At 40.2% G+C, this 24,932-nt stretch overlaps 1 protein-coding gene across 1 annotated transcript in view; it reads right to left on the bottom strand.

The window, feature by feature from the left end:
- adcy8 (adenylate cyclase 8 (brain)) overlaps nucleotides 1-24,541 on the bottom strand; it is a 153,573-nt gene extending 129,032 nt beyond the window's left edge. The window contains exons 1-4 of the mRNA XM_072260863.1: nucleotides 23,584-24,541; nucleotides 21,708-21,857; nucleotides 7,707-7,837; nucleotides 7,048-7,159 (exon numbers count right to left, since the gene is read on the bottom strand). Coding sequence (XP_072116964.1) covers nucleotides 7,048-7,159; nucleotides 7,707-7,837; nucleotides 21,708-21,857; nucleotides 23,584-24,441 — 1,251 coding nt within the window. The 5' untranslated portion in view covers nucleotides 24,442-24,541. The remainder of the gene's footprint in view (nucleotides 1-7,047; nucleotides 7,160-7,706; nucleotides 7,838-21,707; nucleotides 21,858-23,583) is intronic.
- Between the last annotated feature and the right edge of the window lie 391 nt (nucleotides 24,542-24,932).

Here is a 24,932-nt window from a genome sequence, read left to right as displayed (position 1 = left end):
GACACATTGATCAGTTGAGGAGAGCAGAGTCAATTGTTAGGGAAGAAAGGTGTCCAGATCTGTCAGTCTCAGAGTCAACTCCAACGACCATGATGGAGCAGGCCCCAGAAACCTGAGATTGTTTCACAACCACAAGTCTCACCTGCCAGGCTCAGTAACCCCACCTCATAAGGGCTATACGGAAGAATTATGAGAGTGGTATACGTCACAACACCACCGCATCACAAGTGAGCGCCTCACTAAAGACAAGGACAGTAAAATTAAGGGACATATTTCCCACCTCTTTTTTTTTTTCTTTTGAGTAATTTCTAGATTTCCAAAACATAACAGATACAAGTCCAGAATTGAAGAGTAAAGATCTCCACGTTGTAGGGCAGGAGGAGATTATCAGGTTAGAAGGGAGAAAGTCATGAGGAATTTGAATATTGGGGTGATAAGTTTAACTTCAAGATATTATCAGACTAGATATCGTGCAGGCATGTGGCACAGGGGCAATGTATGACCTGGCCTTGGTCTATGTTAGAACACTGACAGCAGAGTTTTGGAACAGCTGAATTTTATGCTGTATGGAAGAGGGGAGAACAACCATAACCCCATGAGGTAATACCTAAAAAAAAAAGCTTAAAATTGCAGTGGCAGACATTTAAAGAGATTTTTCATCTATATCAACAAAGGTACATACTAGTGAAAAGGAAGGAAGGTCAGAAGGAAGCATCTTCTGTGGTTAACTAAAGAAGATAAGGATGGTAGTGAATTGAAGGAAAAGCATGCAGTGAACTCAGCCCAATTTTAGAAATCAGGCAGAAAGATGACTAAGAAAAAAAATGAAGAGGGATGTGGAAAGGGCATGTTATAAGGGTAATGACACAATTATAATGGGGAACTTGAATATGCAAGGGGATTGAAAAAATCAGGCTGGTGTTGGGTCAAAAAAGAGGAAATTTGTTGAATGCCAATGAGATGGCTTTTTAGATCAGCTTGTGCTTGAGTATACTCGGGGAAAGGCTATCTTAGATTGGGAGTTGGGTGATAACCCAGATTTTATTAGTCAGCTTAACAAAGGAACCCTCAGAAGACAGTGATCATAATATAATTGAATTCATACTGCATTTTGAGAGGGAGAAGCACAAGTCAAATATATCAGTATCGCAATGGAATAAAGGCAATTACAGAGGCATGAGCTTGCCCAGGTGGACTGGAGGGGGGATACTGGCAGGAATGACGGCAGAGCAGAGGAGGCTGAAGTTTCTGGGCATAGTTCACAATGTGCAGGATAGCTAAGTCCCACAGAATAAGAAGTTCTCAAATGGTATAGGTAGGTAACTGTGGCTGACTAGGGAAGTTAAGGACTCCATAAAAGCCAGGGAAAGGGCATATAAGGTAGCAAAAGTGAGTGGGAATTTGGATGATTGGGAAGCTTTTAAAATCCAACAAAAGGCAATTAAGAATGTTATAAGGAGGGGAAGATGAAATATGAGGGCAAAACGAGTAGCTAATATAAAGCAGGATACTAGAAATTTTTCAGTTATATAAAGAATAAAAGGGAGGCGAGAATTGATATTGGACCACTGGAAAATGATGTTGGTGAGGCAGTAATGGGGGGACAAAAGAATGGCAGATGAACTTAATAAGTACTTTGCTTCGGTCTTTACTGTGGAAGACATTAGCTGTATGCCAGAGGTCTGTGAGCGTCAGAGAGCAGAAGCGATTGCCATTGCTATTGCAAAGGAAAAAGTGCTAGGCAAACTCAAATGTATTAAGGTGGATAAGTCACCTGGACCAGATGGACGACATTCCAGGGTCCTGAGAGAGGTTGCTGAAGGGATAACGGATGCATTGGTCATGATATTTCAAGAATCACTTGATTCAGGTATGGTCCCGGAGGACTGGAAAATTGCAAATGTCACTCCACTTTTTAAGAAGGGAGGAAGACAGAAGAGTGAAAGTTATAGGCCAGTTAGCCTAAGCTCAGTGGTTGGGAGAGTTTTGGAGTCTATTGTTAAGGATGAGGTTTCGGGGCACTTGGGAGATTAATGATAAAATGAGTCAAAGTCAGCATGGTTACTGTAAAGGGAAATCTTGCCACAAAAAATCTATTAGAATTCTTTGAGGAAGTAACAAGCAGGGTGGACAACGGAAAGGCAGTGGATGTTATTTACTTAGATTTTCAGAAGGCATTTGATAAGGTGCCTCAGATGAGATTGCTTAAGATGATAAAATCCTCTGGTGTTACAAAAAAGATACTGGCATGGATAGAGAAATAGCTGACAGGTAGTAGGCAGTGAATGGTAATAAAGGGGGCATTTTCTGGGTTGGCTGCTGGTGACTAGTGGTGTTTGTCAGGGGTCAGTATTAATGCCACTACTTTTCACATTGTCAGTGATTTAGATAGTGGAATTGATGGTTTTGTGGCAAAGTTTGCGGATGATACAAAGATAAGTGGAGGGGATAGATAGTGCTGAGGAAGCAATGCGATTGGAGAAGGACTTAGACAAATTGGAAGAATGGGCAAAAAAGTGGCAGATGGAATGCAGTGTTGGGAATTGTATGATAATGAGAGAATGAGAGATAATTGTATAATAATTAGAGAAGAGAAGATGGTGGCGCGACACAGCGTGCAGCGGCCACTCGGAATGAATATCTGTTATTTGTTAAGTAGGATGCCGTGCACAATCCTGATTTGATGGGGACAGACATGAGAAGCACAGAGGAACATCTGGAGAAACTTCTGAAATGCCTGCTTCGCTGCCGCTGCTATTGTGCGATCCAGAATCTCTGGAGGGGAAGGCCCCAGATCCTTAGCTTTGCCTGTTGCTTGGCGGCCGGGGCTGGGGTCAAAGCGCTCGGCAGAGATGGTGCTCGGTGTCGGAGGGCTGGTTGGAGGCTCAAAGTTTTTGGACGGACTCAGAGTTGGCTGTGGTCGGGTGCTTCCAGGGTGCTGCATCGGCAAGTTTGCGGCGCTGGAGGTTCATGGCAGGGAGAGTTTTTCTTCCTTCTACTGTCTGTGTGAGATGATGAGGCTATCGGGACTTTGAGACTTTTTTTAACTGTGCCCATGGTCTGCTCTTTATCAAATTATGGTATTGCTTTGCACTGTTGTAACTATATGTTATAATTATGTGTTTTTTGTCAGTTTTAGTCTTGGTCTGTCTTGTGTTTCTGTGGTATCATTCTGTAGGAACATTATATCATTTCTTAATGCATGCATTACTAAATGACAATAAACGATGACTGAGTGTCCTCATAATCTAATCTAATGCATTTTGGTAAAAGGAACTATAGTGTAGACTATTATCTAAATGGAGAGAAGTTTCAAACATTAGAGGTGCAGAGGGATTAGGAGTCCTTGTGCAAAGCTCCTAGAAGGGTAATTTTCAGATTGAGTCTGGTAAAAAAAAAAGGCAAATACAATGTTGGCATTTATTTCAGGTGTAATAGAATATAAAAGCAAGGAGATAATGCTGGAGCTTTATAAGGCACTAGTCAGGTTGTACTTGGAGTACAGTCAACGGTTTTGGGCCCCTTATCTCAGAAAGGATGTATTGTCATTGGAGAGAGTCAGAGGAGGTTCATGAGGATGATTCTTGAAATGATGTGGTTAACATACGAGGAGCATTTGGCAGCTTTAGGCCTGTACTCACTGGAATTTAGAAGAATGTGGGGGAATCTCATTGAAACCCACTGAATGTTGAAAAGACTAGATAAGGTAGATGTAGGGAGGATGTTTCCCCTGGTGAAGGTATCCAGAAATAGAGAGCACAATCTCAAAATTGAGGGGCAGCCTTTTGGAACAGAAGGAGGAATTTTTTTAATCCAGAGGGTGGTGAATCTGTGGAATGCTCTGCCACAGACTGCGATGAAGACCAAGTCCATGGGTATATTTAAAGTGGAAGTTGATAGATTCCTGATTGATCGGGGAATTACTGGATATAGTGAGAGGGTAGGTGTATGGGGTTGAACAGGATCCAGGATCAGCCATGATGAAATGGTGGGGTAGACTCAATGGGCTGAATGGCCTATTTCTGCTCCTATGTCTTATGGTTTTATGGTTTAAGGAGAAGCAGGTTTTGAGAACAAACCAGCAAATAATGTAAATTCAGATAGCAAGAGCTTCTATGGTGAAATTGAAAGGAAAGAAATAGATAAAGTGAGCAATTGTCCTTTAGAAGATGAGACTAGTGAATTAATGATGTAGAGAAGTACTAGAGACTCTAAACAATTATACTGGGTCTGGTTACTCTGTAAGTGACTAATATATTCCACTAGTAATAGAAAAACAGGGGGTAAAGGGAAAGAGAAACTTTAAACATTGCATATAGCCAGAGAAGGCCAACTAGAGAACAATATCCTAGGATCTTTAATGGGCTGCAGAAATGGTGGATGCATTGGATATAATCTACCAAAAATCCCAAGATCCTGAAAAGTTCCCAGGGAATCAAAGCTGCAAATATAACACCACTCTTCAAGGAAAGAAGAAATCAGAAAGCTGAAAGCTTTTGGCCGATTAACCCCCAGCTGCTACTGGAAAAATCTTGGCAAGCGTAATGAAAGCAGTATTGGAAGATAACTTAGAAATTCATTCACCAGTCAAGCAGCATCAAAATGGTTCAATGAAGGTGTTGACAAATTTGCTGAACCTTTTTGAGGATGTAACAAATGGCACATATAAAGACTTGATACAATAATGGAAGAACAGTAGATAACTTGATTTTGGTTGTACACAGATTTGGCCAAGATTTTCGGAAAAAGGACAGCATATTTTGTGCCTAAGATGGCAAGCAGATGAATGTAAATTCTTATCTAAATAACGACATGGGAATGTTATAAGTCGGAGGAAGAGTTGGTTGTACATTCTCCTCAGCCTGCTCTACTTTTCAATAAGGACATAATTGATCCTTCACCTCACGTTCACTTCCCTGCCTGATCCCAATATCCCTTAATCCTCTTAATGTTCAAAAATCTATCATTCTCCATCTGGAATGTATTCAATGACAGAGTAACCACAGCTGTTGAATTACATTCAAGACTCTTAAAATATAATAATCTCTCAGCATTACATTGAAATCTTGGTCTGGATAATATACCCTCAGCATGCATTGAAGCTTAAGCTGAACTAACTGCTTGATATTCATCTGTTGCAGTCTGATACAATATTGCACATATTTCCTTACTTGTTAAAATAACTTTGAATACATATCATTATTATTTGGCATCTACACTTTAATTTGCATCATATCTAGAATACGTTTACTGGTCTTTCTTTTCCTAGTTCTGACTTGCCCACTCTGTGTTTTCTGTATTTTTTTTTTATTTTTGTTCAGATTTCCAGCATTTATTAATTTTTAAAGTTCACCAACAATTTTAAATAATTGAATGTTTAGGGAAGGTAAATGGCCTTTCATCCAAGTTGACAAGTATCCAACTTCCTAAAGCTGGTGGGAAGCTCAGATCATATTTGATCAGACTAGCAGGAAGATTGGTCCTGTTAAAGAGCAAATAAGTACATTGAGCCTGTGGTTGTGGGGTGGGGTTGCTCTTAAAAATTACCATAAGTGTATGGTCCCAATTCATATACATAAACAGCTTTACATTGTTTCTGGTGGATATGAGACTGCTGTATTGAAAACTCCATCTGAAACTTCCAATAAATAAGCTATAGATATCAATACTGCAGTCTGGACAATTTGTCATATTCTACTGCCAATTCCTGGTTTTAGAGATTTGCAGGCAGTTGGTTGTTGAATTGTTTTCCTATATTATAACCATATAACAATTACAGTACGGAAACAGGCCATCTTCACCCTTCTAGTCCGTGCTGAACTCTTACTCTCACCTAGTCCCACCGACCTGCACTCAGCCCATAACCCTCCATTCCTTTCCTGTCCATATAGCTGTCCAATTTAACTTTAAATGACAACATTGAAACTGCCTCAACCACTTCTGCTGGAAGCTCGCTCCACACAGCTACCACTCTCTGAGTAAAGAAGTTCTCCTTCATGTTACCCCTAAACTTTTGCCCTTTAACTCTCAACTCATGTCTTCTTGTTCGAATCTCCCCCACTCTCAATGGAAAAAGCCTATCCACGTCAACTCTACCTATCCCCCTCATAATTTTAAATACCTCTATCAAGTCCCCCCTCAATCTTCTACGTTCCAAAGAATAAAGACCCAACTTGTTCAACCTTTCTCTGTAACTTAGGTGATGAAACCCAGGTAACATTCTAGTAAATCTTCTCTGTACTCTCTCTATTTTGTTGACATCTTTCCTATAATTCAGTGACCAGAATTGTACACAATACTCCAAATTTGGCCTCACCAATGCCTTGTACAATTTCAACATTACATCCCAACTCCTATACTCAATGCTCTGATTTATTCTTTATCTTCAGACGTAAATACAAGCGTGGCCTCAACTGTTAGCATATACCTTTATACAGAAATCGAACATTTTCATTTCTGTTAAAGCGGTGCAATAAATTCAGCACATTGTGAATTTGACCTCTTTTGATCAGAATGAATTCTGTGTTACTATAAAAATGTCCATGGCACTTAAGTTTATACAGAAAGCAGCACCATTTATGAACACAAGAGATTCTGCAGATGTTGAAAATCTTAAGCAAAACACACAAAATCCTGGAGGAACTCAACAGGACTGGCAGCATTTATGAAGAAGAATAAACAGTCAACATTTTGGGCTAAGACCCTTTTTCAGATGAAAGGAAGGGGGCAGAAACCAGAATAAGAAGCTGGGGGTGGGGTAGAAGAAGGAGTATGAGCTAGTCGGTGATAGGTGAAACCAGGTGAGGGGCTGTTTATGAAACATTCATGCCAGCTATCATTTTAAACAATCCATTCAATTAATAAACAACTATAACTAATTAATGAAAATGAAACATACCTACATGGAGACAATAGTGAGAACGTGTTTATTACATCTGGCAGAATATTATTATGGGTTTAAGAAATTTTTAATCAAGTTGTGTCAGGTTTTCCTGTTAAATTCAATTGCATACGCTATCTACTGTACACGTGCTTAGCTTAACTTACATGTGCAAGCCGATCAAATCTTGCAAACAATTCATTCAGCATCCCCACTAGTTCCTGTGCAGACAGGGTTGTAGAGAGGTTGGTAAAGCCCTTCACGTCTGCAAAAAGAATGCTAAATAAAAAATGGAAAAGATTGCATTAATACTTCTTTATTCAGCTAAGGGCACTATATTTCAACATTTAGTAGTGCCTGCTTATTGAATTCACATTTTGTTAACAGCAGACAGCATTTCCATTTTCTCAGAGCTTCCTTTCAAAACTGCATCTGTCTCAAAATTTGCTTTTATTCTAGAGAATTCTCTCTCAACTGGTGACAACACACAGCTGGCAGAGCTGGTAAATGGGTTTGTAGGTGTTATCATTCATTGCATAATTAAAGTGCTGAGAATAAAGACCAATAATTTCCATCCCATTGACAGGCCTACTTAACTGTTTAAGCAAGTCTGGAAAATAAGTACCAGCCAAGTCATGCAGGTTTCAATGATATATTTGGCAGATATTAAAAGAGTCTGACCACCTTTGAAACATTTTAACTCCCTTGTGGATCATTCTTAAAGGTAAATGACCAAACAGTTCTAATTGTCTTACTCAATAGAAGATAACTTCTTTTGAGCAAGATTTGTTTCACCAAATACATTAAGAGCAAATAGATTTCTCACCTTACATTTTCATATCGATGTATGTAGATTTTATGAAACTGGTGCTGTAAATGTTCATCTTCCACGTTTGACATGTCATTAATCATCTCCAATACAACAAATCGTGGTAAAACTGAAAGAACCAGCCTCTCCTTATTATGTAAAAAAGAACATGTGGATATCATTAGCAATTCTAGGTAATACATTCAAGGTGGACCCTTTAAATTTGGAGGAAATGCAGTAGTTACATCTTCATTAATACACATGTCACTACACTTTTCTAGAATATTAACTTTGGCTCCGAAGATTAACTTTTTCTTGAACTTTCTTACAATAATTAAACTCTGCTTTTCTTTTGTTTAATACAAATTTAGAAACTTCATTAAATTAAAAAAAAAGATTCTGGATATCTGAAATCAAACCAGAAACTGCTGGAAACACTCAGCAGGTCATATAGAAAATCTGTAGAGAGATTAGAGTCAAAGTGTCAGATTCTTCACAATTGATCCAAACCTCAAAAGGTTAGATATCAAACATGCCTTAATTACAGTGAAGAAGGGGGAATGGGGAGAACAAAGGAAATGTGTGTGATAGGATGGAGTACCAGAGAGAATAGGTGGTATTGATGCCAGCTGAGAGAGGGTGGTGATTCTATGTTAATCACAGTTGATCCAGCCAAATGGGATACAAATGGAAGATGAATGGAAAAGCAGGAGAAAACTGGAACTGAGAGACAAACATTGACAATTTACTTCCTGTCTTAGCTCTTCTTTCTCCCCTTGATAAATCAATTTTATCAATCTTTTTTAAAATCAATAACACTTCTGATGTCTTAATCCATTTGATCATGAATATCCAATCCCTTTACACCTCCATCCTGCACCATGATTGCTTTATAATATTTTTCTATGTTCTTAAAGAGAGGTCCAACTAATTCCCATCCCTTCTTTTGAATAGCTGAACTTGTTCTCACATTGAACATCTTCTTTAACTTGCTCACTTCCTTCAACTGGTAAGAATGGCCATGGGAACAAATACCGTTCCAAGCCGTGCTTATCCCTGTAGAACAGTCCTTGTTTTGGTTCTAGTCAGGTCTCCTCCCTCAATTTTTTTTGCTGCTTCCTGCTCACATATACAATTCAAATATTTCAGAACATTTGCTACAAATTTATGCCCCATCCTCAGTTTCACCAGCATTCAGAAAACAGATTTCACTTGGACTCCAATTCTTCCCTGCCTTTTCCCAGTTTCTGTAACTTTATCTCATCTGGTGGACAGCAAACAATATCCTTTACAAACCCATAGATGCCCTTAGCAATTATGACCAAACATCTTCTAGCTCTGCATTCCTCTGATTTTTCCAGCTCTGTGCTATTTGTTCTGATAATCACACCTTCCACAAGATAGTTTCCTACTTCATCAAGCTTAGCTTGCCCACCTTTGTAGTTGAAAGGACTCTTATTTGTGTTTGCTCCATCGTCTCTCATCCCCTTCCCTCAGACTCAGGATACCATTCTAATACACTCCTACCCTGTCAAAGTCCAATAGTCAAAGAAAGGACCATCCTCTGTAATTTTTTTCCAATTTCATTGTGCTGCCATCAAAAACCACATCTTTCTTCCACCTTTAGCATTCTGAAGAATTACGATAAAAGAACAGGCCTGACCATTTGAGCAGTTCCAGCATTCTTTGATAATCCATGAACCTCATGTGTTGTAATGCCTACTTTTATTTTTCATTTTCTTGCTACTTAAATGCATTTTTCAGGAAATCAAACCAGAATTACTTGCATTTCTTTCAATTTAGTTTACCCTACTCGGTAGGTTCTTCTACATTGGAAAGCCAAGCGTATTGGATACCACCTTGCACAACACCACCATCCATGTGCAAGGTGACCCTCCATTTCCTTCCCGCTCTGACTGGTCTCCCTTTGTCCTCCTTCACTGTTCCAACAAAGCATAATGGAAGCTCAAAGAACAACATCTCACCTTCTGATTAGACGTACCAAACCCCCTCTAGGCTAAACATTGAATTCAACAATTGTAAGTAAGAAACCTTGCTGGTTTGTATCAGAACTGGACTTACCTGCTGAGCATTTCAAAAATTTGATTTGTTTCTAATTTCCAGCTTCTTCAGTGGTTTGTATCTCATAGTTACAGTGCCTTTCCTCTCCCCTTTTCTGTACTAATCTTGTTCCTACATATCTGCTGCAGGCAGGGGTGTGGTGATTAACAAGCAATCTCGACATCCCTGAGCCAGCACCACACCCCTTGTGATTGTTATTCTCCATTAGTTTCCATCAGTCCCCTTTCTCTGCAAACTGAAATATATTTCATTTCACGGTATTATCCTTTAGAATCAAAGGTTGTTGACCTGAAGCATTATTCTTTTCTTTCTTCACCAGTGCTGCCTGACCTGCTGAGTATGCCTATCATTTTCAGTTTGCTACATAATGATTGACTGTCATAAGGGAGCATTGGGAGCGGATCCAAATGCAAGACACAGACACTGAAGTACTAGGAACAGGACAAGGTTTATCAAGAAAGCAAGGGGAGTCAGGAAGAAACAACACTGGACATGGACACAGGCCCTGGATGAGTCAAGGACACCAGGCCTGGGCTAGGACTAAGAGCAGGAAAGCATGACCAGGACAAGGAACTTGGAACTAGGAGCCTGGGCTAGGACTCCGAGCCAGAGACTGGACAGGGACCCAGAACCTGGGTCTTGACTCGGGCTCAGGCCCTGGATCTAGGCGAGGACCAGATATGGCTACGGGACTGGACGTGGCACTCCTGCACAGGATGAGGCACATGCACAGGATGAGAACATTAAGCCTTGACTTGGACAGGATGAGGTACTCGGACGTGGCTAGGACTAGACAGGAGACTCCTGGACTGGACGAGGGAACTCCAGCACCAGGCTGGGCGGGATACTCCTGGGAAGGACGTGGAACTCCAGGGCAGGACTTGGCTCTTGGACTCAGCTCAGTTAGGCCCTTGGGTACAGAGCTGGCACTCCTTCTTGGAGCACAGGGCCGGGATGCTTTCGCAGGGCCAGGATGACTGCCGAGGTAACTGTCAGGAATTCAAAGGGGAAGGAAAGGGAACAGTCCAGCAGGCAGTCCTTCATTTGCAGAGGTATTTATGTGCCAGCCCAAAACGAGAATCAGGTGACTCAATTAAGGTACCCAATGGAACAAGGGAAAACAGGAAAACCCGGAATAAGGATCGATGAACCGGACCGTGAACCGGAATGCGGATTTCACGGACCGGACCATGACATTGGCTCCATTTTGATCACCACTTATTTTGTTTACATGATGATCTCTCTTGCTCCCTTTTGGAAACCCAAGCTTTGATACTTCCTTGTAGAAAATAAAGACAAGCTGACATATTGTGGTCAAGTACGTTGTGCCATCCCACAATATAGGAAACACTTTGAGTTCCAGTTAAATTAAGTTAAAATAATTTTGGACAATAACTTAAAATTGCAAATGTTAAATAGTAAAATTGAAATTAGGCTCCATAGAGTTTTTATTTGTATTTATGTCAGCATAATACTGAAGTATGGAAAATAATGGGCAGAAATTTGATATCACACATCATGTAACTTCATTCATAACTAAAATTATGCAATGTTTTATTCACGTTATAGATCTAAGACCAGAAACTTACATGGAAAATACAGCAAACTTGTCTTTGGGTGGTACTGTTAAATGGAAGGTACTGAATTAGCCAAGTATTAGATATTTCTTCCAATTTTGAATTCAATGTAAATGAAAAGTAGGGAGCAGTATAATAGGATTCATTTCCTTAAAACTTGTAATAATGTATGTCTAACTACTACTTCTGATGAAAGGTTAGATCTGAAAATGTCAACATGCATTGCCGTATTATTGCTATCTTAGATTTTACTTTTAGCACTTACCTAAACGCTACCTAATTCACTATTTCCTAAATCAATATTACTTGTCATATAATACCACTGAAATCCAGGGATGTTCTGACTAAGTGAGAAACAAGGTCAGGAGTTTACATCCTTAGATCTCAAAGAAGTCTTAACCCAGTAATAAAGTTGAGGCATGCAATTCATACTTTTGATTTAATTACAGAAAGTAATTATTTGCAGAATTGTAAGAGTTGCATTTGGCAGTGTATGTGCTTATTAGGGATGGTCTGCATGCCCTGTCACTTATTATGAGTTTTTTGAGGTGTTGACAAAAATGAATGAAGAGGATAAAACTGTGGACATTGTCTACATGTACATGATTAAGGCACTTGACAAAGTCTCTCATGGTCGGCTGATTCAGAAGAATAAGACACATGGGATTTACGGTGAGCTGGAAGATTGGGTTCAAAACCGACATCCATTCAAGACAGAGTGAAGTAGTGGAGAGGTATTTCTATTAATGGACAATTGTGGCAAGTTGTTTTCTGCAAGGATCTGCACCTTAACCCCAGTGGTTTGATTTGGTCAAAGATGTCAAAGGGTTGATAATTTTGCAGATGACATCAAAATTGGTGGGACTTTAGTTGGTGAAGAAGCTTGACAAATGAAAATGAAAAGGAAAAGTACAGAGTAAATGGCAGGGCCCCTTAGGAGCACAGCGAGCTCAGGGAGTGCATGTCCATTGCTCCCGTAATGTAGTAACACAAATACATACGGTGGTAAAGAATGCATACGGCTTACTTGCCTTCATCCGTTGGGCCAATGAGTGAAAAGTATGGGAAATCAAGTTACAACTTCCTCACACTTCAATAGGCCACATCTAGAGTGCTGTGTCCAGTTCTGGTCATCCCATGACTGGAAGGTTATGGAGGGTTTAGAGAAGGTGCAGAAGTGGTTCACTAAGATGTTACCCAGCTTGGAGAGCCTTCGGAGAGGCCGGACAAAGTTGGAATGTTTTCTCTGGAGAAGGCACTTGATAGAAGTTTATAAAACAATGTAATGCATGAACAAAGTAGGTAGCCAGAGACTTTATCCCAGAGTGGGAATGTCAAATACTAGAGGGCATAGCTTTAAGTAGTGAAGGAGAAAATTTAAAGGAGATCTGTGAAGCATATTTTCTTTACACAAAGAGTGGATGGTTCTGGAGCGTACTGTTGGAGGGTGGGAAGTAGATGCAATGGAGACATTAAGGGGAGTTCTAGATAATGAAGAAAGTTGTCAAATGAAGTACTTCAGTTGGAGATATGGATATGGGAGACAGAAGTTCATCTGGACAAGTTGAGGTGTTATACTTCAGAAGGTCAAATGTTAAAGGGAAAGTATATAGTAAATGGCAGGTCCCTTAGAACCATTAAGTATAAAGAGATCATAGGGTCCATTTGTGACATAACAATATTACAAGGAATGCAGGAATATGGCATTGTGATCAGCATCGTTGTTCATGTAATGAAGGGCTTGTTCCTGTGCTAACAAAGGAACACTCACAATGCGCTGGAGGAACTCAGCAGGTCAGTCAGCATCAGTTGAAAAGATTAGTCGACGTTTCGGGCCGAAAACCTTCGTCAGGACTGAAGGAAGAACTTTGGGGAGGGTTTGAAGAATGCTGGTAGTTGAAAAAAAACCAGTAATTTGAAAGACAAAGGGGTGGGGAAGGGGAAGCAGGGAGATGATTGGCAGAAGAACAATGCGCAGTAGTAGGAGGAGGCGGAACTATGAGGGAGATGAAGTGAAATAGGGATAGAGGAAGGGAGGGGGAGGGAATTACCGGAAGTTGGAGAATTCTATGTTCATTCCAAGGGGCTGGAGACTACCTAGATGATATATGAGGTGTTGCTCCTCCAACCGGAGTTTAGTCTCATCATGGCAGTAGAGGAGGCCATGTATGGACATATCTGAATGGGAGTGGGAAGCAGAGTTGAAGTGGGTGGCTACTGGGAGATCCTGTCTGTGCTAACAAGCCAACCCATGCAACATTAGAATATGTGAGAAAGTTAAAACTGCCCCTCCACCCCTCACTCCTCAGGCAAAACCATCCAATTGCAGGGGGAACACACAAACTCTGCACAGACAGGCTTGAACCTGGATTGCTGGCACTGTGAGGCATAAAATCTGTGCTTCTTCACTGCTCATAGGGGACTAGCAGAGTTTAGTGAGAAAAGGAAAGGCAGAAACACGCAGGGATTTGAGAGGAGATATGAGAATATTAAAACTGATGTACAGTATGCCTCACAGAGGTCTAATGGAGTTCTGCAGACATGGGCAATGTGTGAATAAGACATAACAAATGGGTGTCAGCTAAAACTTGGACAACAGAATTTTGAAGATCTCAAGTTTATTGAGAGTAAAGAGTTGAAAGCTACTAACAAGATGGAATAGGAAAACCTAGAATTAACGAAGATATAGATGAGGATTTGATCAACTGATGAGCTTAGCCAGTGACTGAGAGAGGCAATATAACAAATAGAAAACAAAATGAATGAATCTGCTATTGCTTGGTAGTTTCCATAAATACATTTCTTAATACTCCAACATGAACATTAATTTGCATTTCAAAGTGAAGGTAGTATTGATCAGATCTCAGCTAAATAACTCTCCTTGTATTATAGATTAAACGGGAAGCAAAACACCGTCATTCTTCCAATAAAATATGTGGAATTCTTATCCTTACATTTTGCAGCCATGTTAATTGAAGACAAAATAGATTCAGCAGAACGCCTCATTAACTCTGATAACTGTGCTGATGTACTTTATGAGATTCATCTACATCTGGAGTGATTAGAGTGAAGAATATTCAAGCACCAGCAGTGAATTTATTTTTTCACCCACAAAATATAACAGATACCCTTTTATTTGACCTTCACAAATTACAGATTATTGTAAGATGCTTCTATCTGCAAATGTTAATGATATCTGGTGACATGACTATGTCATCTTTTTTCCATTAGTTTGCATTTGAAAATATCAGCTGTTGGGTAGCTGTAATGCCACAAAGCACCTCAACATTTCACAGCCAAGAAATTAGATTGTGCAGAGCCAGGCATCAATGCACCATGAGATTTAATTGCATCCTTTAATACGGGAGAGTTGTGAGAAGATGTTGAGTTTGGCTTTAAGTGAAATTCCACCTTGTGCTGCGCAATCAGCCCCTACTAGTCACATCCCCACTGCACTCCAAGCAATATCTTGCCCAAATCGCTATAATCTCTCACCCAAACACTTCAATCAATCTCATCTAAACTCAACCTTGAATTCCCTCAATCCCTTGTCCAACCACTCTCGATATGGCTCTCATCCCCTCCTCACTGCCATGACCTCCCTTCAGCCAACTCCATCAAGGAGAGTCCCTAATCTAACTTCAGAGGATCTCCAATAATTTTCTCAACTTCTCCCTCACAATCTTGACTAACACTGCCCCCCAATGATTCTCTATGACCCCATTACCAATCCTTCAGCTGCATGCCTCCACGCACCCCAAACACTCAGTCTCTTTCCTGAGCCTTCCATTGATCTCTTGACTGCTGCCCCGGTCACTCATGCATTCTTGATCAATTTCCAATCCAGTTCCTTCTCACCTCTACTCTTATTTACTCACTTGTTGAGTTACAGCATTTCAAGCTGTGCCACCCTGTAGCACCTGATTTAACCGCAGTCATTCACCAGCATCTCTGGACTCCCTTCCCATGACTCATGCACAGATCTTTGACAATAATATCAGTTATCTTCTATGCCCAAAAATAGTGCAAGCACTGTAACTATTTTGGTGGTTCACCAGAACGTTTTGCTACCACAAGCCCTTATTCCAAGCATTTGTTAGCTATCATGTACTGCCTATTTATACTTTTATATGAATAATATAATCTACAGGATTTTTTTCAGTTTGAAAAAAATTAAATGCAGAAGCAAAATTATTACGGAGTGGGAACTATGTGATGCAGTGCGTCAGACTCCAGGGTATGACCTGGGTAGTCAAACAAAATACTGAATTTGTTCATTTGATGTTTGCTTACATTGAAAGCAAAGGACAGAAATTTGAAGTGTAAAATAAGCTCCCAATTCAATACCTCCCATTTTATACAAATTCAACATGAAATTATACTCCAATTTACACTCAATATCTCTTCATTGCTATATTCTGGCTATATCTTGCTATAACATATGGGCTAAGAATCCCTATTTTCTAATATCCAAATAAAACATAACATAAAACAAATATAATTGAAATGATTCCTTCAAAAACTAAAACAATTCTCCCCTTGAGTATCTGTAGCTTTGGTACAGGGATTAGTACAACAAATTATGCAGCAGTTTTATAGATTACAATTTTGTAATTAGCATTTCCTAATGATGTAAAGTGTACTTTGCTGTTGAGCCTGCAGGCCTGTGAGCAATTTGCCAATCTCCCTTCCAGACAGAAAAATGTTCACATCACTGAAAAGACATTAAAGAGCTGCCCGAAATAACAGATTTTATTTAAAGCACGCTGCTTAACATTACTAGGACAGGGATACAATGTTAAAGGAACTTTTCAAACATGGCATTATTGAATGTTAGTTATTAGAAATCATTCATGCATAGTTTCTTGAGATGTGTGTGAAAGAGATTCCACGTGATATATCAAACAGCACACAGAATGACAGAGAGAAGCAGTTTTAGGATATTTTGCTTATTAACCTTGATTCTATTTCCATTTTTAAAACATATTCAGCATGCAATTCATGACAGATACCGCATAAAATATCAACAATAACTTTGGTGAGTTTGAGAAACCGGCTATTTTGTTCTGAATTGTTCAATTTGATAGAGAAAGAGTCAAGTGTTATTGGTTTGTGATGCTACACATTTTGACACAGTATTGCATTCTGTTCCTATTCTATTTATTTTAGATTGCAGGGTTAAGATATTAAAGCAAATCATTTGTGAAGAATTAGGAAACCCTTTTATTATTTAAGCATGATGCTGGCAATTAAAGCAGAGTCAGAAAGCATCTGCATGCTTTAGGGCTGGATTTATTCAACTCCAAATTCAGATAAAAATAAATCTCTGAAGGGTAAATTTTTCTGTAAGTTTAAATGAAAAGCTGAATTTCAAATGATATTTTTAAAGACCAGGTTTGCGATACTATGCACAATTTTGGTTATGAGGATTAGAATTAAAGCACAATTAAGAAAAACTGAAATGTAGAATAATCAATTTCTGTGTGATTTTATAGGTTGCTTAATTAATACAAAATTTTGTACAATGAATTTAAGAAAATCCTTCAAGTATGGGATTGGGAATTCAGTCAGTTCTCTTACAAAAGTGGATCAAAACCGTAGACTACTTTTTTTGTTTTCTGTACACTGGGAAATTGTTGTTTGTCATTAATTTGTGATAACTAGATGGAAAGTGGTTTCCTGAAAGGTAGACAGCCGTAGACTAGACAGGGATCTTCTTTAGAGTTTAGAAACAAAACAGTAGCGCAAAATTTTTGAAAAACCATGAGAGGAATTTGTCAGAAGCAAGAGTAAAACAAGATGAATCAAGGAGTAGCTGTGACATACAGATAATTTACAATTCCCATTTGAGTTGCAAAAGATCATGAATTTATTTTTCTACTGAATAATAGGGTTGAGATAAGTATTTCTGTTAATTGTACTTTTATAATTTTTGATTAAATGCTAATTGCAAAATAAATCTTTATTTAGTAAAGGAAGTAAATCACTTCTGGCATTTACGAGTGTCTGTTTTTGTCTGTCACTAATACCAGTTTTATTGAAAAAAAGATGAAAGATCCTTTACGTGGAACATTGAACATAGGACAGGAACAGGCCCTTCAGCCCACTAATTAAATTAGATTTAGTTTCAGAAATGTCAATGGGCATGGTTCAGAGTTAAATAGCAATTTATTTACTTATTAACAAGAATGCCTATGAATGTAATGGTGATGTAGTTATAAAGGTTATTGTAATAATGCCTATATACTGACAGATATATCATCATCATTCTGCAGATGTAATGTTGAAATTGTACAAGGCATTGGTTAGGCCAAATTTGGAGTATTGTGTACAGTTTTGGTCACCGAATTATAGGAAAGATGTCAACAAAATAGAGAGAGTACAGAGAAGATTTACTAGAATGTTACCTGGGTTTCATCACCTAAGTTACAGAGAAAGGTTGAACAAGTTGGGTCTTTATTCTTTGGAATGTAGAAGGTTGAGGGGGGACTTGATAGAGGTATTTAAAATTATTGGGGGGATAGATAGAGTTGATGTGGATAGGCTTTTTCCATTGAGAGTGGGGGAGATTCAAACAAGAGGACATGAGTTGAGAGTTAAAGGTCAAAAGTTTAGGGGTAACTTGAGGGGGAACTTCTTTACTCAGAGAGTGGTAGCTGTGTGGAACGAGCTTCCAGCAGAAGTGGTTGAGGCAGGTTCGATGTTGTCATTTAAAGTTAAACTGGACAGCTATATGGACAGGAAAGGAATGGAGGGTTATGGGCTGAGTGCAGGTCGGTGGGACTAGGTGAGAGTAAGAGTTCGGCATGGACTAGAAGGGCTGAGATGGCCTGTTTCCATGCTGTCATTGTTATATGGTTATAAATCTCTTTGGATATCCAGCGTTTCTAATTTTACTATTTTAATCAGTATTTTGCTATGCTATTTTTAGATGCACAACTGCCGGTATTGCATTCTGTACAGTTTCACCCAGGTGCTTAATGCTAATAATAGTTTTAATAATAATAAATTTCAAGTTTCCCTTTACATTACATACAATACTGCTTATCTATGTGGTTCTCTATTCATCACCTATGACATTTATAGTGTTGGTGGATAGATGTGAACATGAAAGACTTTCTTGAAATAATCAATAATCACAACTTGCCAATTCAGGTACCTGTCTGTTATTTGCTTTCTGCCATTCAACCAATATGCCTACCAGATCTATATATTATCATCACCAATAGCTGGTCTTGGTCAAACACATATATAGATACCACAGCCAAGATTGCTCACTAATGCTCCTAATTCTTCAGGAGGCTAAAGCAATTTGGCAGGTCCCCTTTAACCCTCATCAACTTTTATCAATACACTATGGAAAGCACTCTATCTGGATGCATCACAGCTTAATGTGGCAATTGCTCTGCCCAAAACCACAAGAATCTTCTGAGAGTTGTGAACGCAGCTCAACACCTTATGGAAACCAGCCTTCTCCCCATGGACTCTGACTATAAATCTCATTCCCTTGGCAAAGCAGCCAAAATTATCAAAGATCTCACCCATCCCAGACTTTCTCTTCCCGCCCCCCCAGTAATGGACAGGAGATATAAAAGCCCGAAAGCACGTAACATCAGGCTCAAACACCAGGCTTCTATCCTGCTGTTATAAAACTATTGAATGTTTGATAAGCGTGATAAGAGGGATTCCTTGATCTCACAATTTATCTTCTTACGGTGTTGCACTTTATTGTCAACCTATACTGCACTTTCTCTGTAACTGCAACACTCTGTTCTGTATTCTGTTATACTTTTTACCTTATACTGCCTCAATGCACTGTTGTAATGAATTGATCTGTATGGATGGTATGCAAGAAAAGTCTTAACTATATCTCAGTAAAGGCATCCGTTAGTCTTGCGAGACCATGGATCTGCGCCTGGAAAGTCTTCACTCTCCAGGGCACAGGCCTGGGCAAGGTTGTATGGAAGACCAGCAGTTGCCCATGCTGCAAGTCTCCCCTCTCCACGACACCGATGTTATCCAAGGGAAGAGCCGATACAGCTTGGCACCAGTGTTGTCGCAGAGCACCGTGTGGTTAAGTGCCTTGCTCAAGGACACAACACACTGCCTCAGCTGGGGCTTGAACTCACGACCTTCAGATCGCTAGTCGAATGCCTTAACCACTTGGCCACATGCCCATACATATATCTCATATATCTTAGTACATGTGACGATAATAAGTCAATGTACCAATTTATTCCCTTTGTTGTACAACTTTCAATTTAGCTGGGAAAATATCATGTGAGGCATTATTCAAAAAGCATTCAATAATATCGCACAAAAAGGTTTTACATCACACACTAGGATTACTTATTTCATTTTGCTCTCACCTTCAAAAAGAAAGGTAATGTACAATTTTCCATTCAAAATGAATAATTCCTGAATCAAGAAAATATTGTGATATTGTAGTTAGGGCAACTAAAATCTCTTCATCTACTGCCTTTGCAAGTCTGAAATGGGAAACATTCAGTATCATCTACTTGTCATAATTTAGTGTTATTACATCATTAATTTTGTTTTGTTAATTATAATTTTATGTTCCCATTTATACTGCTTCAAATGAGTTCCCCATTCCTACTTCAGTTTTAGTTCCCTTAGCATGTCTGGCATACTGCCTTGTTTTTCCACTGATGCGATGTACTTATTCGACTTCTGCCATTTCCTTGCCTGTGCTTGTAGTATCAGGTTTATCAGTTTTGAAAGGCTCAGATGTTTCACATCAACCTCTTTTCCTTGAAATAATTTCAAGAGGTTTTATTACATTGATATTACTATATATTTCAAGTTATTTTCCTTTTCTAGTTTGATTGCTCTTACTGTCTGTTCTGTCACCATTTGCTGTCTTGTGTTTCTCCTGTCCCCAGGATCTTCATCAGTTTTCTTGTATTTGAACATTTCTGCAATTTTATTTGGTCTCTTCCAAATATACTTGCTTTTTCGAGAGGCAGAGCTATCTCCCAGGTTGTATACTACATCGATTTCATTTCACAATTTAATCCTTTTGTTTTAATCGTTGATTCAGTTTATCTGTGCCAATTTGCATGTCAGTTAACCTTGTCTAAATCTAGAATTGTTTTGAAGATCAAGAGTAAACTCACATGCATTAATACACTATTAACTATATCTACCTTATTCTCTATTACAAAATACACTGAATATAGCCCTCTGATTGTTGACTTTAGGACATAGGTGAATGCTGAACACACTCAAAAAACATAACACCCTTCACACATGAACGGGAGTGTGCCTTTCCCAGTGTGCAATGAAACTGCATTTGATGTCTTTGCTGCACCCATTCCTGGACTCCTCCATCTCAAATACACGTTAGTAATAGGAGGCTTAAACATAACATTCAATACAACTTTAAATGCGTCTTCATTTTCTTAATTCTAGCATTAAATCTCCATCGCCAGTTTACCTTACCAGGGGTGATTGATAAGTTCGTGGCCTAAGGTAAAAGGAGATGAGTTATTAACCTCAAACTTTCCGCATTTTCACTCAAAGAGTTGAACTGCATGTGCATGTAACGACAGCTGTATAACTCATCTCCTTCTACCTTAGGCCACGAACCTATCAATCACCCCTGCTGTGGACCACCTGGAGGTCCAAGACGCTCTCGTTACATGCACGTGCAGTTCAACTCTTTGAGTGATAATGCAGGAAGTTAATAATTCATCTGCTTCTACCTTAGGCCACGAACTTATCAATCACCCCTCCTATGTTCGATTCTCTGTTTAGTCCCTGACGTGATTTTTATCTTTAATCACACAAAGTTGGCTTCCCTGAACACGAGAGAATCTGCAGATGCTGGAAATATATAGCAGCACACGCAAAATGCTGGAGGAACTCGGCAGGGTCCAGCAGCATCTGTAGAAATGAGTAAACAGTCCACTTTTCGGGCTGAGACCCTGATGAAATCTTGATGGAAGGTTGTTCACTCTTTTCCATAGGCCTGTCGAGTTCCTCCAGCATTTTGTGTGCTCCCAATACCCCAGTTTTCCTGTAAGATTTCAAATCTTCTAGATTAATTCACGGTCCTTCCATCGAACGGTCACACCTCAGTTTTGGCTTCTATGCCAATAAACATCAGCTGAATTTTCGCCACAATTTCCTCTTTCATCCTATGTGAAGAATAATTCTTTGGGACAATATTAACGTGCCTCCCGCTGCCAGGAATGTTCAAAGTTCAAGCAATACTTATTGATATGGCGTGCTCAAATTATAAACAAGTATGAGTTCACTCACAATTTAACAAACAAAATTTTACAGATTACGTTACAGTTTTCAAACTGGTTCCATCTGTCTATGAATCTGCCCTTACCTGTCGCTGATTCTCCGTTTCCAGTCTAAGTCTCGCTTCAATACATCTTCTGGTTTCCAGGAACGCCTGGCGCTGCGCCCGGTCAGCCAGGTAACTGATAAATATTCCAGCCGTGTTCATACACATGAACAATACCGATTGGGCTATCACCTGAAAGGGGAAAGCCAACACTTCATTTTCCCTCCGGAACGATTCCACTTCTCTTCGGCGCCCGTCTAGCTTATTCAGGATAATAGCACCTCAAAATGACCAACCTGATCAATACTGTTGCTCACTTTAGAGACAACTATCGATTCCCATCTCTACTACAGGCACTTAACCTGCCGGAAATATATGTAAGTCAATATTTTAAAGAGAAACGGCGCGGCAATGTCTTAACGCTCAGGCACCTCTTCAGAATAATCAGATACTCAACATTTATCTTCTGAACTTGACTTATTAACCCCCCCCCCACTAATTTGTCACATAATTAGAATTCGTTTTCAAATAAGTTGTAATAATGAAATATAATAGTTCCATGCAAAAGTGCTGATATAGTAACGTATTTGGTCATGTTTATTCCATTCCTATTGTAACGCAAGGAGTGATCTGTAGTTGATAGAGTTACAGTATCTTTAAGGTACAATAGCAAGTTGTCAATGTTCATGGATTTACTGTGCTGGAATGAGGTCAGACCTGCCGTGCATTAATTACAAGCGCTTTTCTCTAAAACCCCCCACCACTGTAGAGGAATTACTGCGGAGCATAGCAGATACCATGCCTTAAAAATCTTGGACCTGACAGCAGAGTCCATGTATCGGAACAATTTGTCGACACATTTTAAATTTATTGGGTTATAAACAGCATGACTGGTTGGAAGGCAGTAAATTTCGATTATTTTAGGAGATTATAATTACAATCAGTGATAAGAGTGTTCTTTACAGACGCTCCTGGTTTTCGGCATGTGTACGAACGTGCTTCAAGGAAACCAGTAATCTTGAAATCTGCGTTCAGCAGCAACTTTTATGTGTGTATCTTGAAATCTAAGCCTGGTCGCTAGAGGGAGCTTAGTCCGAAACAACCGCCGTTTCAGGCTAATACTTAGACCGTGCAATGGAGAAAGAAAAACCTAGGGAGAGAGGCGGCTGAGCGCTAGGTATTAGCTCCCAGTAGACCCTTATTCTATCCTTATTCAAACGATTATGCGGAAAGAAAAAAAATCTCCTTTTGACTGCAATGATTTTTATCAACAACGTAGACTTGCTTATTGATTTAGGAACTTTGGGATATCAGAAACAATCATCTCGCCAACTTCCAGTCTAAAAGTGTGGCGGACTGCGCTACCGCAGTGCAATACTGCGCAAAATCAGCGATTAAATTTAAAGAAATTCTTATTATATTGGTTATGAACATGTGCGCGAGGCACTGCCATGGGAACGGTAGGTTGCTAAAGGCATTTTGCCGTAATTTGCAGGCACGTTTTTAACCTGTCAGAGCTAAAAGAAATGCCCCATGGTGACCCGAAGATGAATCTTCGTAATGTCCAGCCGCCCGTTCACTACCACATCAACATTTAACACGCACAGCTACATTGGTCAGTATTGGTGTGAAGCAAAGATGAAGACAAAAGCTGCTGACGATATGCGTGGAAAGACTGTGGATCTAAAGGCAGTTCCAGTTACTTTCAGGTACAGCTGGGTAAACACCTCACTTTAAAAACAAAACCATGGCAAAATGGGAGTGTGGATTGATGGGGTAAGCGGCACTAAATGGAACATGCTTGTATTTATTCTACAGAGAAATTACAGATCGTTCTGTTCAATTGTTCCGTACGAAGTGTGGTGCCGCATTGTATGAGTTGGTTCGTGTGCTGCCTGGAAAAGATCTACGAGGCTACCTGGTTGGTGGTTGGGGCTGCCGCTCGGGGAATGAGTAATTGTACCACAACGTGGAGGACGGAAGTCAGGAAGCCGGCCAGGATCGCCCAGATCAAAGGGAGAGGAAGCATACTATAAGTGGCAAAAAGCGTAAAAAGCACGTAACCGATGCCATCTCCCAAGAGTCCGTGGCCGAGGCCAGTGGCCAGAATCTGAGTAGCCATGACAACCCAGGTCACCAAGCCGCTGTACTGCAGGTAACTGTGCGAAGATGTGTCTTTTTTCACTACCACTAAGGCACAGATGACCACTTCGATGCCGGTGAACAGCGCCAGCAGGATGCCTTTGACTAGGTCCATGGGAGTGGAGGCCAAGGTCAGGTGCAGGATCAGGATGGTCAGCTTGGTCAGGACGTCCAGGATGTTCATCACCACCACCGATTTACGCCTCTGACCCAGGAAGTAGCGCTGGTAGAGTCGCTCTAAATCCCGGGACTTGAAGGAGTTCTTCAGAGTTGGAAAGATCACTCCCCGGTAGGTGTAGCCCCAGTTGAGAAAGAAGTCGGAATTACTGGGAGCGCAGTCAAGATGCAGGAAGCCCAGGTCGTTACTGGTGCGCTCAGGGAACACCTTGGTGCTCCCGTTGTTGTGCCCGCTGATAGACGTCTTGCCAGCAGATTGCTTCCTCCTGTTGGGACTCCACGAGTCTTCCGAGGATGAGATGGTTTTGGCGCTGGCTTGCTCGTTCATGAACCTCTGCTCGGTGATGTGTCGAACAGCATTTTGCCAAAGTAGTCTTTTAGGTCTAGTGCCTGGTGTCTTGTTAATTGTATAGAGTTCATCGGCGGCGCTGGAACACCTAACCTCCGACAATTCCATGATTTCCTTCTTAGTAACAACGCGCTATAAAATTACCTCGAGCGTCCTTTCATCTTCCATATTTAGCCAAGAATACTTTGCAACAGAGATTAGCCAGCAGTCAACGCTTGCACGCCTGCTTCCAAAGAACATACTCACGATAGCCGCTTTCCTTGTGTCTAACTATCGCGTCCTTCTGCTTGGAGCCCAGACATCTCTAACTCGGGTGGGATGGGGAGCTTTACTTCTCGGTTCTCGCTTCCGTTTGACTGCGGATTATCAGAGAAACTGAATTTCCATCAGGAGCAAATAAAACCCCAAAGCGACAGGCATTCCACTAAGTCAACACGGCGATAAAAGTGCCCAAGATCAAGGAGTTTTCTGTTAGCGAGAGGGAGGGGAACCATGGAGCCGAGCCGCCGCTCCAGTGCGCAACCGGACTGACAACAGAGAACGAGCTCAGGCAGCCGAGCGGACCGTGTGAGTCTTACTGCTGGCATCAGTTTTCCTGC

This window comes from Mobula birostris, chromosome 1, assembly GCF_030028105.1.
Source record: "Mobula birostris isolate sMobBir1 chromosome 1, sMobBir1.hap1, whole genome shotgun sequence".
In the NCBI taxonomy this organism is placed as follows: Eukaryota; Metazoa; Chordata; class Chondrichthyes; order Myliobatiformes; family Myliobatidae; genus Mobula; species Mobula birostris.
This window is presented reverse-complemented; position numbering and strand designations above follow the sequence as displayed.